The 18,462-nt window shown below is 36.7% G+C and overlaps 1 protein-coding gene across 3 annotated transcripts in view; it reads left to right on the forward strand.

Moving 5' to 3' along the window:
- The window catches only part of LOC150085583 (phosphatase and actin regulator 2-like), a 462,740-nt gene that overhangs the window by 139,532 nt on the left and 304,746 nt on the right, over positions 1–18,462 (forward strand). For all 3 annotated transcript variants that reach the window (XM_090373361.1, XM_090373363.1, XM_090373362.1), the window contains one exon: positions 16,112–16,288. In XM_090373361.1, coding sequence (XP_090229487.1) covers positions 16,112–16,288 — 177 coding nt within the window. The remainder of the gene's footprint in view (positions 1–16,111; positions 16,289–18,462) is intronic.

Genomic DNA, 18,462 nt, shown 5'->3' on the forward strand with positions numbered 1-18,462 from the left:
TGTAAAAAATATTGTCATATTTCTTACAAATATGGCAATAGTATACAATGCAAAGATTTTTAGTACAGGAACTGGAATCGGGAAAACAAACTTTTTATATCATTGAGAAACTTTCCTAGTGATATAAATAGTAGTTAATCATGCAAAGTTTAAAGTTTTAGTAATTATAAAATCAAAATATTAATGTCAAAATAGGTTTGTTATTTGGTTTTAAGGAGCATTAGCAACTAAGGCCATATTTCTCCGGGGATATGCGGTTGTCATTCCCTGACCTTTCCGCATCCTCCGTATTTGGTGGTCACGGGCTCGAACCCTGGTCGAAGCAAGTGCTATGCACTGCTGCTCCTGCCCACCTGGCTACGGAAGTGCCCGACGAAATAGGTAGTTACTTAAAGCAAAAACAAGCATATACAGTTGCATTATACACTGATGCTAAACGTAATAAATTTGAATTTGAGGTTATTATTATGATTAGCCATATGATGCAAGGAAGCCTGAGGCTTATGCTGCACCAGCCAAAGGCCCCCGAGTGCCAAGCGAGTGACCATAGCGATTTCTAAGTGATATTAAAGCGATTTTCTCAAAAGAGCGGCTGATAATTATAGTAGTATTCTTCGTTTCTCACAGTTATTTAATTTTGCTGTTTTAAAGTAAAGAATTTAGCGTACCTAACAGAAAGGAAAGACACCTTTCTTCTTGTACATAGGATTATTTATTAATGCACTAACTACTAACCTTCCTTTATCGCTTGGTCACTGGTGGCACCGCTCCTGCCTCCACGTGGCGGGGCTGGAAATCTGGGAGAAGAAAGCCACCCTCCCAGGGCAAAAAGGAGCAAACATGGACAAAATTAAACAGTCCACTTATGGATCTTTTGATCCAGACCTAGATAGACACGATCGAGATCATGATGACACAACATCCCATGCTAAACGACAAAAAAAAGAAGGAACGGATAATACCGTACTTCTCTTTTTAATTCTACACTCCTCCACAGACCAACCATTGAGTAAGCTTTCCCCATTTTTGATACAAAAATGTCTTGAAAATGTGGCTAGCCCTCCAAAAATGGTTAGGCGACTGAGATCCGGAGACTTATTAATTGAAATGACCGAACGTAGACACGCTGAGAGACTGTTAAAAGTATCTACCTTTGGTGGAATTCCCATGAAGGTTACCCCACATGCCACCTTAAACTCCTCTAAAGGGGTAATATCAGAGTGGGATCTTTTAAACGTATCGGAGGATGAACTTGTCCAGGAACTACAAGATCAAAATGTGACACACGCAAAAAGAATCGTCATCAAAAAAGATGGAGAGTCTGTCCCTACTCGGACAGTGATACTCACATTTAAAACACCGAACCTGCCTACCACTATAAAAGCTGGTTACCTTAGGTGTCAGGTAAGACCTTACATCCCGAACCCAGTCCGGTGCTTTAAGTGCCAAAAATTTGGCCATTCGCAAACTGTATGCAGGGGAGTTTCTGTCTGCCCAAATTGCGGGTCCTCAGATCACAATCAAAGTGAGTGTTCTGCTGCAAAAATGACGTGTGCGAACTGCAAAGGTGACCACCCGGCATATTCCAAAATTTGTGAAAAATGGAAAACTGAAAAAAAAAATACTACAATACAAGGTCGAAAACAAAGTCAGCTACCAAGAAGCAAGAAAACTAGTTTCACCTACTATAAACAAAAATAGTACCTATGCTAATGTAGTAAAAAAATTCCAAACAGTCTCCACTCAAACAGATGTCACAGTTCCCATTACCAAGTCAATTTCTGATTGGGCTAGAACTGTCCTCTCTGCGCAACAACCAAGTGTGCATAAACAACAACCCAAACTCTCAGACCAGGCAAATAACACTCCTCTGACAATACCAGCTGCATCTCCTCCTCAGATATGTGCTAATACATCCGATATTACAAACCCAAAATCAAAGAAAAATACCCAGGACATAATCATGGATACAGATGGGACAACTATACATGAAGAACCAATTTTAGAAATCTACGCTGAAGAAGAAATGGATACTGGTCGACCAGTTTTCAAAAAAGACAAATCAAAATTGGAACGAAATAAGCCAGCCACCCTCAAAAAGCAGTCAGATACAGCTCCATCAACTAAACATAAATAATGGCCTATGTTTTACAATAGAACTGCAGAGGCTTTCGTTGCAACACAGATGACATCCATGCTTTAATTAACCGGTATTCTCCAATTGCTCTTTGTCTTCAAAAAAAAACTTACCTAACCTTACAAATTTCTCCTTCGATAAAGAATTATTGCCTTTATCGAAGAGATCGTAATAGAACAAATGCTGCCCATGGTGGTGTAGCAATCCTAATAAATTCAAATATCCCAACTAAACATATTCCACTTCAAACTGAAATAGAAGCTATCGCTGTTCGTATAACTCATTGTATTTCAATGACAATTGTCTCAATTTACCTACCACCAAACCATACTTACTCCTTAAAAGACCTTGAAGATATCTTCATACAGATACCTCCACCCCTCTGTATATTAGGAGATTTTAACGGGCACCACCCCTTATGGGGCGATCCTAAACTAGATAGACGGGGTCGACTAATTGAAATTTTTCTAGAGTCGCAAAATCTTACCATACTCAATACTGGTGCACACACTCACATACAACTCCCAACTGGACACACCTCAGCAATAGATCTCTCAATTTGTTCTCCAGTCCTGGTCCCAAGCATAGAGTGGCATGTTTCAAATGATCCTATGGGCAGTGATCACTTTCCAATCATATGCAATTTTTTAATATCAAAGACTCCTTCAAACAAACCCCGCAGGAAATGGAAATTTATTCGGGCAGACTGGGCAAAATTTCGGACATCGATCTCTCTTGATGAGGAAAAAATCCAGCTCCAGAATATTGATAATGTGACAGACTACATCACGTCACATCTTCTAAAAGTGGCCAAGGAGACAATACCATTATCAAATCCCCCCGATCGCAAGCATTATAATTACTGGTGGAATGAGGAATGTACAAAAGCAAAGAAAGCAAAAATTAAAGCCTGGAATTTATTTCGGCGATGTCCAACCACAACCAATCTCATTAACTATAAGAAACTAAGAGCAAAAGCACGATTTGTACAAAGGCAAGCCAAGAAAGAATCCTGGACCCGTTTTGCATCGACCTTTAACAGAAACACTGATCAGAAAACTATATGGAAAAAAATTAGACAGTTATCTGGTAAGTTTCCTACTATACCTTCTCCAATTCTCTCCTGGAAAGGACAAGATCTATCCAGTCCCTTAGATATTGCTAATGCTTTGGGCAGTACGTTTGCTGAAATCTCAGCAGCATCAGCCTTTTCTACATCATTCAAACAAATTAAAAATACCAAAGAAAAGCATTCTATAAACTTTCACACTGCCCGCCTCCTTTCATATAACAAACCTCTGCAATACTCTGAACTTTTGCATGCTATTAGAACAGCCCACATGGTGCTGCAGGGCCAGATGGGATTTATGTGATGCTACAACATCTTGATGACAAAGCTTTGCGCTTGCTGCTGGTTTTTTACAATCGTATATTTTCAGAAAATGTTTTTCCAGCTTCCTGGCATCACTCTACTGTTTTGGCACTTCTAAAGCCTGGGAAAGATCCAACCAACCCGCATAGCTATAGACCGATATCTCTCTCAAGCTGCCTCAGCAAAATCCTAGAAAAGATTGTCCACAGAAGACTCGTCTGGATCATTGAGTCAGAACATCTAGTGAGCCATAGTCAATATGGCTTTCGTAAAAATAGGTCGTGCTTAGATCTTATGGTCAAGGCTGAATTCACCATTCGAAATGCCTTCGTTAAACGTGAACATCTTGTAATGATTTCAATAGACATAGAGAAGGCTTTTGACACCACCTGGCGGCATGGCACACTTGGTGATCTATACGCCCTTGGTCTGTGGGGCAACCTTCCTATATTTATTCAAAACTTCCTATGTACTAGATCGTTTCAAGTTCAGTACCAACATGCTCTCTCTACAATATTCGTGCAGGAAGAAGGTGTTCTTAGAATAGATTCTATTACAAGACAGCTTCCAAATTCAGTCGAAACTTATCTTTATGCAGATGACCTCTCCATCTCCTGCCATTCCCAAAATATGAGGTCTATTGAACGGCAGCTTCAGATATCACTAAATAAAATACAACAGTGGGCTAGCATCAATGGCTATCGGCTCTTGCAGCAGAAAACAGTTGCAATTCATTTTTGTAGGCAGCGCAAATTTCATCCAGATCCTGAACTTCAAATTTCTAATGTCTCCATCCCGGTCACTAATAATATCAGATTTCTCGGATTAATCCTTGACAATAAGTTAAATTTTATAGACCATATTAAAAATGTACGTACTTGCTCTCTAAAGAAGTTAAACATTCTCAAAGCTTTATCCGCCCAAACATGGGGTGCAGATCATACTTCTCTGCTTCGGCTATACAGGTCATTAATCAGATCCCGCCTTGATTATGGAGCTCCCATCTATGATTCTACCAGAATGAGTGCATTACGCTGGCTTGATCCCATTCAACACAGTGCTTTGAGGATTGCACTTGGTGCTTTTAGAACGTCGCCCAAACATAGTCTCTATATTGATGCTCATGAGCCCCCATTATCGTTACGTAGAAAAACACTGTTACTAGCCATTAAGATACAAAGCTGTGCCTCGCATCCGATTCAGTCATACTTGTTCAATCCACCACTAGAAAACCTCTTCAGAAATAAACCTAGCATAGTAAAGCCAGCTGGTCTTAGTCTCCTTGAACTGATGGAAGTTTGGAATCTTTCTGTTCATTCCGTACAACAGGTAGCAAACTTCTGTCAACCACCATGGGCTTCTCTTCCTCTAGTGACTTGTGACACTTATCTCTGCCAATGGGGAAAAGACATTTTACAAGCATCTAATATCATACAACTTCTTGCAGTTCACACTCAAAGATATAGTGATTTTTCCCTAATTTATACAGATGGCTCTAAATCAAATTCAAACGTTGGAGCAGCAGCAGTGTTTCCGAATACCGTTATTTCAGTATCCCTTCCATCTGAATTCAGCATCTTTTCTATTAAATACACCATGAATTGTCAAAATAATAGAGCAAGCTTATCTGCGAAAAGATCTAAACCTCCCAAGGACTTTCTAATTCATTTCACAAATATACGTGGTCTCAATTCTAATCTCAACGATGTCCATTTCCACTTGCAGTCTGCCAAACCCCACGTACTTTTTCTGACAGAATCTCATTTATCGGTTGATTCAACTACTGCTCATCTCAGATGCCCAAATTATTCACTGTATGATTCCTTTTGCCTCAAAGGTGGTACTTGTGCATATGTCCATTCTGATATTCCCTGTCAGAGACTTGGCAATTTGGAATCTCCTCTCTTTGATCTTCTCTGGCTTAAAATCTCTCTACCTCATTGTGTCAAATTCATCTGTTGTCTCTACCGTTCTCCCAACTCCACTAATCACTTGGAGCTCTTTGACTTCCTCTCTTTGCAACTTGACTTTCTCCAGTCCAAATTTCCTAATAGTGAGGTAATTTTCCCTGGTGATTTTAATGTTCACAACTCCAGCTGGCTTTGGTTTTCTAGTCACAGTTTCCTGGGTCGAGATACTGAGTTTCCTCAGTATCTCGACCCAGCAGGTCGAGATACTGAGGCTTTTGCAATTACTAATGACCTAGCACAGACTGTTCATTTACCTACAAGAGTACTGGACAATCCTAATCATACAGCCAATACGCTTGAGCTTTTTCTCACAAACAACCCTTCTAAGTACACGGTCGAAGTGAGAGGTCCTTTAGGCACTTCAGATCACAACTTGATGATCGTCTCTTCTCCAATGGAACCTTTATCTCATGGCTATTCCCAACCTCGTGTTGTTTGGCATTACAAGAATGCAAAATGGGATGACCTGCGAGACTTCTTTTCTTCTTTTCCTTGGTCTGATTACTGTTTCAAAACTTCTGATGTCAACGTTTGCTCAGATCGTGTCAGTGAAATTATTCTTGCAGGAATGGAATCCTTTATCCCACACTCCACTTTAAAATCTCGTCCTTTATCTAAACCTTGGTTTTCCAAGAAATGTGCTAAGGCTGTCCAAGAGAAGAACGTTGCATATCGTAATTGGCTTGTTTCTAATTCTTCAGTTTCATTTTCTGCCTACACCAAAGCTCGCAACAATTGTAAAGCAGTTATTAATCAGTCCAAACTAGAGTTTGAACAGGCTAAGAGTAGAAAACTTGCTTCTTGCCCTAATGGTAGCCGAGCATTCTGGTCTCTTGCCAAAGCTATTGGCCGCAACTTTTGCCCATCTCTGCTCCCACCTCTGTCCAAACCAGATGGTTCTGTTGTCACTTCAGCCAAGGATAAAGCTGACCTGCTAGCATCCCATTTTTCTTCGAGCTCATGTATTAATGATCTTGGTAAAACACCTCCCACCATTCCTAACACGCTCCATTCAATGCCTCCTGTGGTCTTCCGTCAAAAGGATATCAGAAGGATTTTGATGAATCTTGATGCTAAGAAAGCTCCAGGTCCTGATGGTATTTCTCCACTTGTTCTCAAAACCTGTGCTCCTGAACTTACTCCTATTCTTTTCCGCCTTTTTTCACTTTCTTATTCCAAAGGTGTTTTTCCTTCTGCTTGGAAATTTGCTCATATCCAGCCAGTTCCTAAAAAGGGTGACAAATCCCTCCCATCCAATTATCGTCCCATTGCAATTACTTCTACTCTTTCTAAAGTAATGGAGAAATCAATTAACCGCCAACTCTTAAACTACCTAGAAACCTTCCGTCTGATCAACGATCGCCAGTATGGATTCCGTCAGTGTCGATCCACTGGTGATATTCTGGCTTATGTTACCCATTTATGGACTAATTCAATGGAAAGGTTCGGTGAAACACAAGTAGTTGCTCTTGACATCTCAAAGGCTTTTGATCGTGTTTGGCATAAAGGTCTTCTAAACAAGCTTCCATCTTATGGTTTGCCAACTGTTTTTAGTAATTGGTTATCCAGTTTTCTCTCTGATCGCTCACTGAGGGTGATGGTAGATGGCTCTCTGTCTTCTAACTTCTCCACTAATGCCGGTGTCCCCCCCAAGGTTCAGTTCTTTCCCCCACTCTTTTCCTCTTGTATATCAATGACCTTCTTCCATTGACTGGAAATCCTGTCCATAGTTTTGCCGATGATAGCACATTGCATTCAACTTTCCATTTTGAGAAACCTTGTCCAGCTCAATCAGCTTCAAGTTCTCGAAAATCTGCTGCCAATTCCTTAAATGCCGATCTTCAGGTAATTCTCCAGTGGGGCAAAGACAACTTAGTTGATTTCAACCCTTCTAAAACTCAATCTTGTCTTATATCTCGCAAAAAGGATTCTTCTGCTCCTATGCTTATCTTTAGTGACACTCCAATTTCTAGGCAAAATGATATATCTCTTTTGGGGATTACCCTGACTTCTAATCTCTCTTGGCACAAGCACATTACAAATATTGCTTCCTCTGCATCTAAAAAACTTGGTTTTCTCTTTCGCTCTCGGCATTACTTTTCTCCCAAACAGCTGCTCATTCTGTATAAATCGCAAATCCGCCCTGCCATGGAATATTGTTCCCACATCTGGGGTGGTGCCCCCAAAACCTCTCTCAGGCTTCTTGATTCCATTCAGAAGAGGGCAGTTAGGTTAATTAATGATTCATCTCTAACAGAGTCTCTCCACTCGCTTTCTCATAGACGCACTGTTTCTGCTGCATGCCTCTTCTACAGATACTTCCATGGGCACTGTTCTTCTGAATTGGCTTCTATAATTCCCGCTCTCTCTTTCAAAACAGTCCGAACACGTGCTGCCACCAGCCAACATCCATTTACTGTCCAACTTCAAACCCACAGAACCAACTTTTCATCTTCCTCATTTATTCATTCAACTGCCGTTTTCTGGAACAACCTTCCTTCATACGTATTTCCTGAAAATTACAATCTACAGAAGTTCAAGTCCAATATCAACAAATATCTTCTTTCATCTTCTCAACCTCCAACCCAAGCACGGTACTAAGTACTATAGGTTATAATACCTCTCGTGTTTGGGGTTCTCATAAAAAAAAAAAAAAAAAAAAAAAAAATACAACTTCTTGCAGTTCACACTCAAAGATATAGTGATTTTTCCCTAATTTATACAGATGGCTCTAAATCAAATTCAAACGTTGGAGCAGCTGCAGTGTTTCCGAATACCGTTATTTCAGTATCCCTTCCATCTGAATTCAGCATCTTTTCAGCTGAAATATATGCAATTAAACTGGCCTTACAAAATCTCTGTGCTGATCGATCTTTAAAATCAGTTATTTACACCGATTCGCTTAGTTCAATCATGGCTTTATGTAATTTCTCAGATAAAGTTCACCCTGTTATAGAAGAAATACGAAGCATATTATTAAAAATTGAAGAACGCCATCAACAGGTCATCTTCTGTTGGATTCCAGCACATTCTGGTATTTTGGGCAATGAACTGGCTGATAAAGCCGCAAAAAATCCAACTAGCTTAGACTTAACTAATATCCCTGTTCCGCCATCAGACTTTGCATTAGCTATTCAAGCTGCATGCTTGTCAGAATGGACAAAAATCTGGCACTCTCAAACAAATAATAAATTCTTTCAATTTAAACACGATCCAAAAAATTGGCGCTCCAGTATCCGTATATCAAGACGAGAAGAAGTAGTCCTATCAAGGGCAAGAATAGGTCATACCCATCTAACCCATCTTTATTTACTTAGAGGAGACGATCCACCACAGTGTCCACATTGCTATATAAATCTGACTGTTAAACACATACTCATTGACTGCCCCTACTATAGACAAGACAGAGCATCAACCCTGCTATCACTGGTAAATCTTAATAAACCAATAACTTTAGAGAATCTCATTGGTGACAAGGCAAATATTTTCGAATTTTTCAACTTTCTGAAGCAGATTGGACTTTTTAATCTTTTCTGATTTTATAAAAATGTTTTGATTTCCCTATATAAAAAATGAATAGGTGCATTATAGCCATAGTAGCTTATGCACCATTAAACGCCCATAACAACAACAACAAAAGCACCAGCCAAAAAAATTTCCTGAGAGAGAGAGAGAGAGAGAGAGAGAGAGAGAGAGAGAGAGAGAGAGAGAGAGAGAGAGATATGATATCCAGCTCAGGACCCTGGGTTTGCCAAGCCCATACTTACCAGTGTGAGCCCCTGAGATTATTGTTAAATGCAAACATAAGAATATCAGAAACATGTCATACATAGGGACACAGAATTTGAATGCTATGAGTAAACAAAACAAAAGGAACAAGAGGCAGTGTGTAGGAGTTATGCTGTTGGTTAAGAAGCATATAGATTCTGAAACAGCATACCAGTCAGACTGGCATGACGTAAATGCTGAGAAAATGAAAGTGATGTCTTAGGCCAAATGACTGTGATCAGTATAAATGAAAAATTATACAAACAGAATGGGCCAGTAAATCAGAATTGTCTTATAATGGAAGATTTTTACTTTACAGGTATTTTTAAGTTTCCATTAGAACCTGTGAGTTGGTCTCTCAGTCAGCTGTAGAACATTTTTGGATTTACTGGATGAGAGTCTATACCAGCATTTTAGAGAGGCAACAAGAGAAATCAGTAATCTTGATCTGATCATTAGGTGTGACTTTTCATGTATTAAGAATCTTGACGGAACTACTAGGTGACATTGATCAAAATTTAATGATATGGGATATATTTAAAGATGTAATAGTGGCATGTGATGCAAGAAAACAAGCGTATGAGCTTATGCAGCGTCAGCCAAAAAAAATTTACACGACCATTCCCTCTAAATGTTTTTCCAGTTCCTCCTTAAATTTATTTAACCTATCAACTTCCACGACAGATGGAAGTTTGTTCCAGCAATTAACCACCCGCTGGCTAAAGGCAAATGTCCACACATCTATTCTACATCTGTCTTTCTTCAATTTGAATTTATGCTCCCTTAGGTTTGTAATCTGAACAAGTGGAAGAATCGCATCAGAATTCAGCGTGCTCATTCAAGGCCTTATACACCTCAATTGGATCACCTTGCAGGTGCCCAGTCTCCAGCTGCTGCAATTTCCAGAACTTAAGCCTCTCTTGGTAAGAGGATCCCTTCATTCTTCATTCCCCTCACCAATCTTGTTGCCCTTCTCTGTACACGCTCAAGCAAATCTACATCCTTCCTAAAATGAGGTCTCCAGACCTGTACGCAGTACTCAAAGCATGGCCTGAACATTGCCTTATACAGAGGGACAATTGCCTCCTTTTCCCTGCTAGCAAAATTCCTGTATATCATTGACAAAACCCCATGACCTGCTCTTTCAGCATGTCTGCATTGTTCAGAAATCTTCATATCTGACTGCACAATTATTCCCAGGTCTTTTTCATTTTCTACCACCTTAAGTGTAGTGCCACACAGTTGGTACATTCTTCTGGGGTTACTTCTACCCATATGCAGTACTTTGCATTTGTCAATGTTGAACTTCAGTTGCCACTTCTCAGCCCATCTTCCCAAATTTTGTAGATCCTGTTGTAGTAGCACACTGCCATTATTGTCATTAACAACCCTGCCAACCTTTGTATATCATCTGCAAACTTCAACATTAAGCCTGATATACCTTCATCAATATAATTGATAAATATACAAAACAACAGTGGGCCCAACACCGAACCCTGTGGAACTCCACTTATAACATTAGTCCACGAACAGCAGCACCCATTGATTACCACCCTCTGTCTTCTCCCACTCAACCATCCTTTTATCCATTGTAGCAACTTGCCCTTAATACCATACTGATCCAGTTTGTATGGTAGTCTTCCATGCACAACAATGTCAAAAGCTTTCATGAAATCCAATTATATGATATCAAAATTATTTTTTGCATCCAGTTCCTTTGTAACCACATCATAATATCCAATCCAGTTTGTCAGACAAGACTTTCCCTTAACAAACCTATGCTGTGTCTTAACTATTCCTGCAGCCTTGTTTAGATGATCCTGCAATCTCCTTTAACCAGTGACTCCATTATTTTACTTGGAACAGAAGTTAAACTAACTGATCTGTAATTACTTGTGTCACCCTTAGCTCCCCCCCCCCTTTGTGATTAGGGATACATTTATACATCTTCAGTCCATGGGGACTTTCCCTGAGTCCAAGGATGCTCTCATAATTATGGCTAAGGGTTTGCTTACTTCCTTTGCTGACTCCTTTAATATAACTGGATAGATCCCATACACCCCAGGTGCCTTTCTTATATTTAACTTCAACAATTTCTTCTCCACTTTGCTCTGTTTTTACAAAATCATTAAGCACCCTCTACAAGTTGATAACCTTCTGACATTCTCAATCCTTAATAACTCCTCATTATTATTATTATTAGCAGCCATATGGTGCAAGGAAGCCTGAGGGTTATGCTGCACCAGCCAAAAAAAAATTCTTGAGTTACCCTAAGAGAGAGAGAGAGAGAGAGAGAGAGAAAGAAAGAAAGAAAGAAAAGTAGAAGGGAATCACCAAGAAAGAGAAGAATGATGATATCCAGCTCAGGACCCTGGGTGTGCCAAGCCCATACTCACCAGATGTGAGTCCCTGGGGTTATGTGTGAATGTAGATACTAAATACTCGTTCAGTTTGTTTGCTATCTGAGCAGGATCATCAATAGTTGAACCATTGATATCACGTGGACCAATCAGATTCATCCCCTTCCTTTTAGAGTTTATATAAGTAAAGAAATCCTTGCTGTTTTCCTTAGCATCCTTTGGCAAAGATTTCTCATAATCTGCCTTCACCTGCTTAGCTTCCTTTGTGACTTGATTACAGACTAGCTTATATCTGCCATAGGTTTCTGTGTCACCTGATAATTTAAATGCATCCCATGGATTTTTCTTCTCTGTCACAAGTCTCATTAGTTCATTTGACAACCATTTAGGCCTAAACCTTGAACAATATTTCTTAATAGGTATGAAACTTTTAGTGGCTTCCACGATTAATTCCTTGAATGCTTCTGCCACTTAGAATTTGCTATTGGTAACATCATCAGTTGATTCCACTGTACAGAATTTAAAAACTGTCTGAGACCACTGTAGTCACTTAAGCAAAAACCCTTTCCTTTACCCCTGATGGTAATTATATCTTAAGGTAAATCCCACATCAGTACACCGTGATCACTACCACCTAGTGGTTTCTTTATCTGGAAATTCTTAATACACGAATGATCACTGCTGATAACCAGATCAAGAGTATTACCCTCTCTGGTTGCCTCTTGAACGTGGCTGCTGCTGCAGAAAACAATCGTACAATAAATCCACAAAAGTCTTACTAGTGTGCGAGTGACCAAACCACAAGTTCCAGTCAATATCTGGGAAGTTAAAATCCCTCATTATATAAAATATAGATGTGCAGAAGTTTGCCTTTAGCCAGCAGGTGCTTGGTTAGTGGAACAGACTTCCATCCTTTGTTGTGGAAGTTGATAGCCTAAATAAATTTAAGGCTGAGCTGGACAGGTACTTTGAACGAACGGAGGGGTGAAATGGGAGCGTGGTTTTTTTTTGCTTTCTTGCATCATATGCCTCTACTAATGCTAATTATAAGACATTCTGATTTATTAGCCCACTATTTCTCTGTACAATTGTTCATTGTACTCATTCGAGTCATTAGGCCTATAACACACTCCTCTTATTTCTTACTCTTTACCCTTGACTATAACTATAGTGAAGGGTAAAGGGAGGGGATTTTGGTTTCACAGAAATGGTTACAATAGTCTTAGTCAGTTTTTTAAATTCTTTTCAATTGGACCAGCTGATGTAAGTGCTAAATGGGAGGTGTTCAGGGAAGTAATTGTAGAAACCACTAAGCTTTTTATACCAAGTAAGAAATATTATTCAAGGTGTTAACCCTAATTGTAAGTCAGATGGACTGATAGGGCTGCTGGAAAAGAAAAATGTATGGAATGATTATAAATTACATGTCAGGAATACAAAGGCCTACAGTAAGTATAAACTAGTCAGCAATCAAGCTAAATAAATATTACTCTACTTCAATCAAGTTACTAAGAGTATGCTAAGATGTTGGGAGGTCTTTGGCTAACAATACAAGTTAGTTAATGTACAGAGCACATTTCAGGTGTGTTTGCAAATAGTAATAATTCATGGTTTATAAAAAAAAAAAAAAAAAAAAACCCCAAACGGAAATGACTTTTATGAACAAATCAAGAGCATTTTATTTCTGCACATCCACCATATTACCCATTCATTCCTCCAATCTGTGCATGGCAACACATGTGAAGTCCAGTGCTAGCCTGTGTGATATGTACAGGAAAAAAAAAAAAAAAAGAAGAAAAATAACTGCTGGATTTCTGTTGGTCCAATTTAAATGAAATTTGGGAGGGTGAGTTTACAAATCTACAAGAGCCAAATTTAAAATATGAAAATCCATCCCAGTGAGGGTTGAGTTACATACACAGATGGACAAAAATAATAATTGCCACATTTCTGTTAATCCAATTTTAATGGAATTTGGGATGACTTGACAAGTCTCTGAGGCTGAATATAAGATTTCATCAAAATCTGTCCACTGAGAGTCAAATTATTACATGCAGTTGAACAGACAAAGAAATATTAATATCAGGATTTCTATTGGTCTTATTTTAGTGAAATTTGGGATGGCTTAAATTAAATTTTTACCCGGCTAACTTAGGTTTGGTTGTGTTGTTGGCTATTATACGTTATGCTGGAAATTCTAGTACTGACAGTTTGTTGATGCCAGACTTCACCTTTGCCTTAAAGATCACATTTAACCTTCAAAAGCTTTTGTAGCATTTAATGTAGATTTCATATATACTGATCAATTTTACACCAATATTTAACTTCTAGAACAACTTTATATAAATAAGCATCTTACAGGTACTGTCAGTGATAACTGTTATCATAAATGGAAATAATCCCATCCTCTTTTCATTTAAAAGACAAAGTTTGAGTTTTAGCATGGAAAGACCAAAGGACTGTATGTATGCTTTCTACTCTCCATAATGCTGAGAACTGAACCAACAACATTAAAGAGAAGAAAAGTTTAAAACTGAAAAGCTAGTCTCTTTTATGAATACTCATGAATTATGGGTGTTGTAGAGCTTTAAGCAGTGCTATTCATTGTTTTCCCTGAAAATCGGTGAAATTATGTTGTTGTTTTTAGAAGTCTCTCTGATAATACAGAGACTTCTGAAATTACATCTTGAATTGCTATCATTGTTTTATGAAAATCCAAATAAGGCAGTGGCAACAAACTGAATGTAGTATAACAGAGGTGTAAAAAGTTAGAGAAATTTGTTATATTTTGTTTACTAAAAGGTAGTTTGTAGTTAGAATAAAGATACCTGGAAAAAGAACATTTCATTGTGTGGTGGAATGCTTATAGGATGAAATACAAATAACTTCAAATTTTCTCTTAAATTTAGCTTTAAATTTTGAACTATACCACACATTCCTTCCCCCATACTTGTGATGGCTTTATTCAATGAGTTATACATAAATAGGAAAAGAATTACTTAAATTGTTGAACGAAAAACTAAAGATATAATAAAATTAACAAAATTAAAAGTATGAATCCATTATTTTTTAATCGTAAACCATACAATCATTTATATATGGCTATGTAGTTTTAACTATATGTAAGAAATCATTTGTTACATTGGTCTTTTGGTATGTTTTGTAATAGTGCAATAGTGAGATAATTGGTGAAGAACTAGGGGAGAAAAATGAGTGAATCATATGTAGACTAAGAATAAATAGTTTAACCTTACACAGGTGAAGCACTTTTTTTGATCAAATACTTGAATCATATATATATGTGCAACATTACCATTCAAATATTATATTAATGTAGCCAATATTTACTTGCATTCAAGACATTTTGTTGTTCTATGAGTAATAGATGGGGAAAAAAAAGTTTTTAAGAAATCAAGGGGTAGGAAAAATTGCTTATTTTTTATTAATTCGTTACTAATTAATTTTTGTTATGATTATCTCTTTATTTTGATGCGATAAAACTATGTAGATTAAATTTTTTGATTATACCAGAGCAACTTGAATTTCATGAAATTTTCTTTATGAAAATATGTAAATTGTGAGAACTATTAATTAATTATCATTAATTATGCTGATTGTTACTTGATTTTGCATGCCTGGAGAATGAGTCTAAAACAAACTTCCAGAATGTTTCTTTAATGCAAGAATTCAAAACATTCTTGGCTTCTTGCCATTGTGAATCAAAACAAACATATCCTTCATAGCAATTATGCAGTAGATGGATTTGTTATAAGTTTAATAGATAGTACTGGAATCTTCAGAAATCTGGTTAAAATATCAAAATAGCCTAGTTCCTGTTTGCATTTTATGAAAAGACTTTTTTTTTTGTTGAGATTTATGAATATGTATTCTCATATTGGAAAATGAGGACGTTTGCAAAAAAAAGACCTATACAAACTTTATTTGTGCAATTCAGTTTGTGATTTAATGTATATAAACAGTTAACATCATTGCAAGTTAATTCAGCTGAGTTTAAGAATTTCTTTAGAAATATTTTGGATAAATGGCATTTTGCCATCTTCCACCTATGAATGAACTTAGCAGAAATAGGACACGACAAGGGCACCTACAGTGTGTCATTTCCCCACCCTCCTGTCATGCTTTTCCTTTCACCATCTCAGAACTCTTACTCATCTACTAAATATAGCATTTTCTGGATGCCATTTCAAGGCTTTTATATTCTTTAAATTCTTGGGCAATCCACAGCTCTAGTAAAGTGTTTTTGAAGTACACTTCCTGAGGGTATAGTCTTTACTGTCTCTATTGAATTTATGTTTAATATGCTTCAAAATGTATAATATAATTTTTTTAAAAAAATGAAAAGAATTGTTTACTTTATTTCTAAACCAGATTCCTTAAATTTTGCTTTGTATATATTCCCACATCCCATTTTTGTGCTCCCCAACTTTTTCCAATTTAAATCAGTTGTTTTTTCTCCTATACAAATTTGACCTTTATTTTACAGAAAGTAAACAAGTAGGCAGTACACAAGCTAATGGTTCTGTTGCAATGGAAAATAGTTCTCGGGAAACTAAAATATGTTTTTCAGCACCAGTATCACCATGTGATTCCATATCATCAACATTGAGCACCTCATCAGAATCAGAAGGGGATACTCCAGTCTCACAGAGTAATACCCTCTGTAAGTCATTGCTGAACTTTGATATATTATTTTTTAAGCTTAAATTAAAAAAAAAAAAAAAAAAAAAGGCACGAAAAGTAAAAAATTCTTATAATGCTTTTTTTTTTTTTATTCCTTGAATTGTTTTAAACCTTGTTTAAAACAATTCAGGGAATAAAAAAAGAATTTTGATTATTTAAGCTAAGCATTTGCTGTATTAATACAGATTCAAAAAGATAGAAGATATTCAAAGTTTATCTTGAGAATAATTTAGCATATGATGTATTTCTCTGATTCTGTATCCTTTTTCATATAATAATTTTAATATTGAGCATATTTGTCACATTTTCTTAATATTATAATAGGAGCAGATAATCAAAATTAACATTGATAAATAGTTAATAAAGCTGTTTATTATTTGTAATTGGTATATTTGTAAGACAAAGTTAACTATCCTGAATATAATTGTTGTATATATCATTTGTCAATCTAGACAAGATGAATGCTTATAGATACTAGATACTTATTTTAAATAATAAATAATGTTACTTAAAGAAATAATGAATAGTAATAAACTGCTGCCAGCTATGATTTAAAGATATGAAGATAAATTATATTTTTATATAAATTTATGAGATAAAATACTAACATTTTTCATTAAAAATGGATTTACTGTATAAAACGGTGAAAATTCTCTTCTGATTCTTATGTAGCAGTCATAACAGAGTTCTTCAAAAATGTTTTTTTAGAGGGGAGAAAAATAATTTATTTATCCAACTTATATTAGCATATTGGAACAAGAACTAGTTAATTAGTTTGTTTGATCATTCTGAAGAACTTGTTAGCATTGGTGTATACTTGGTGAAATTCATGTTATAGATATTAATGAAAAACAGTTCACTTAATAACTTAATATCCTGAAAGTTTTACATGCAGCAGTATTACTTCCCACAGGATTGCCTCTAACCTTGAAGTCAGTGCACTAGAAAAAGTCTTGAGGAGGGCGTGGAATATTGTAAAATAGCAAACTTTAATTTTATTCTTCATTCTGACATTACATTGATAATATAACATCAAAATGAAGACATATATAATAATTTTAAAGAAAGAAATTATTAAACAGTAACTATACAATGTATTAGACTAGTTCAGTGCTACTGAGAATTGAACATCACATTCATTACTTATACATCGAAGATGAATGTTTAGCATTACATTCAAGATGAACATTTAACTAAAAAGCTGAATGTGTACGTACCTTAAGTCAAAAATAAGTGCCTCTGCCCTAAGCAGAAAATAATTAAAATTAAGGCATTTATATACAAATATATGTGAAATTCATGCCATCAATTATAAATAGAATACATTTTTGACTCAAGATACAAATTAGTTTATTTGTGTGTGTGTTGAAGGGTTGCTCTTACAAAGAAAAGCTTAAGTTTTGCAGATTACAGTTCTGGAGACTAGGTACCTGCGAGGTGATCTGATCGAGGTGTATAAAGCCTTGAATGGTTTGAGCATACTCAATGCTGATGGGATTCTTCCTCTTGCTCAGAATAATCACCTGAGAGGGCATAAATTCAAATTAAGGAAAGACAGTTGTAGGATAGACGTGCAGAAGTTTGCCTTTAGCCAGCGGATAGTTGATTGGTGGAACAGACTTCCATCTTTTGTTGTTGGAAGTTGATAGCCTAAATAAATTTAAGGCTGAGCTGGACAGGTATTTGGAATGAATGGAAGTGTGAAATGGAGTGTTTTTTTGTTTTTTTTTTGCTGATGCTGCATAAGCTTGCTTTCTTGCATCGTATGCCTCTACTAATGCTAATCTTTTGCTACGATTTCCTGTACTTTTGCAATTCTCATTTGAAGAGACTGATAGTTGCCCACTTCTTGGGTCATCATCATCAGTATTCTTGCATCTGTCTTTGAACTGTTTATACCATTCAAACATACTGGTATGATTTAATGTTTCATCACCATAAACAGTTTTTTAACATTTTATACATATCCCTTGGAGATTTTCCCAGTTTAAAGCAAAAGTTGTTTGTTCATGGCTTCATAGCAAAAATTGTAACAGGGAATGTTAATGCTACTAACGAAACTAGTTACTTGAAATCTGTCAGTCTACTGCACAATCTCTGTACCATCATCTGTAGGAGGAAGTTTGAAGTGCAACATACCACTACTTTATTTTC

This window comes from Mastigoproctus giganteus, chromosome 5, assembly GCF_048544385.1.
Source record: "Mastigoproctus giganteus isolate SK-2022 chromosome 5, ASM4854438v1, whole genome shotgun sequence".
Taxonomy (NCBI): domain Eukaryota; kingdom Metazoa; phylum Arthropoda; class Arachnida; order Uropygi; family Thelyphonidae; genus Mastigoproctus; species Mastigoproctus giganteus.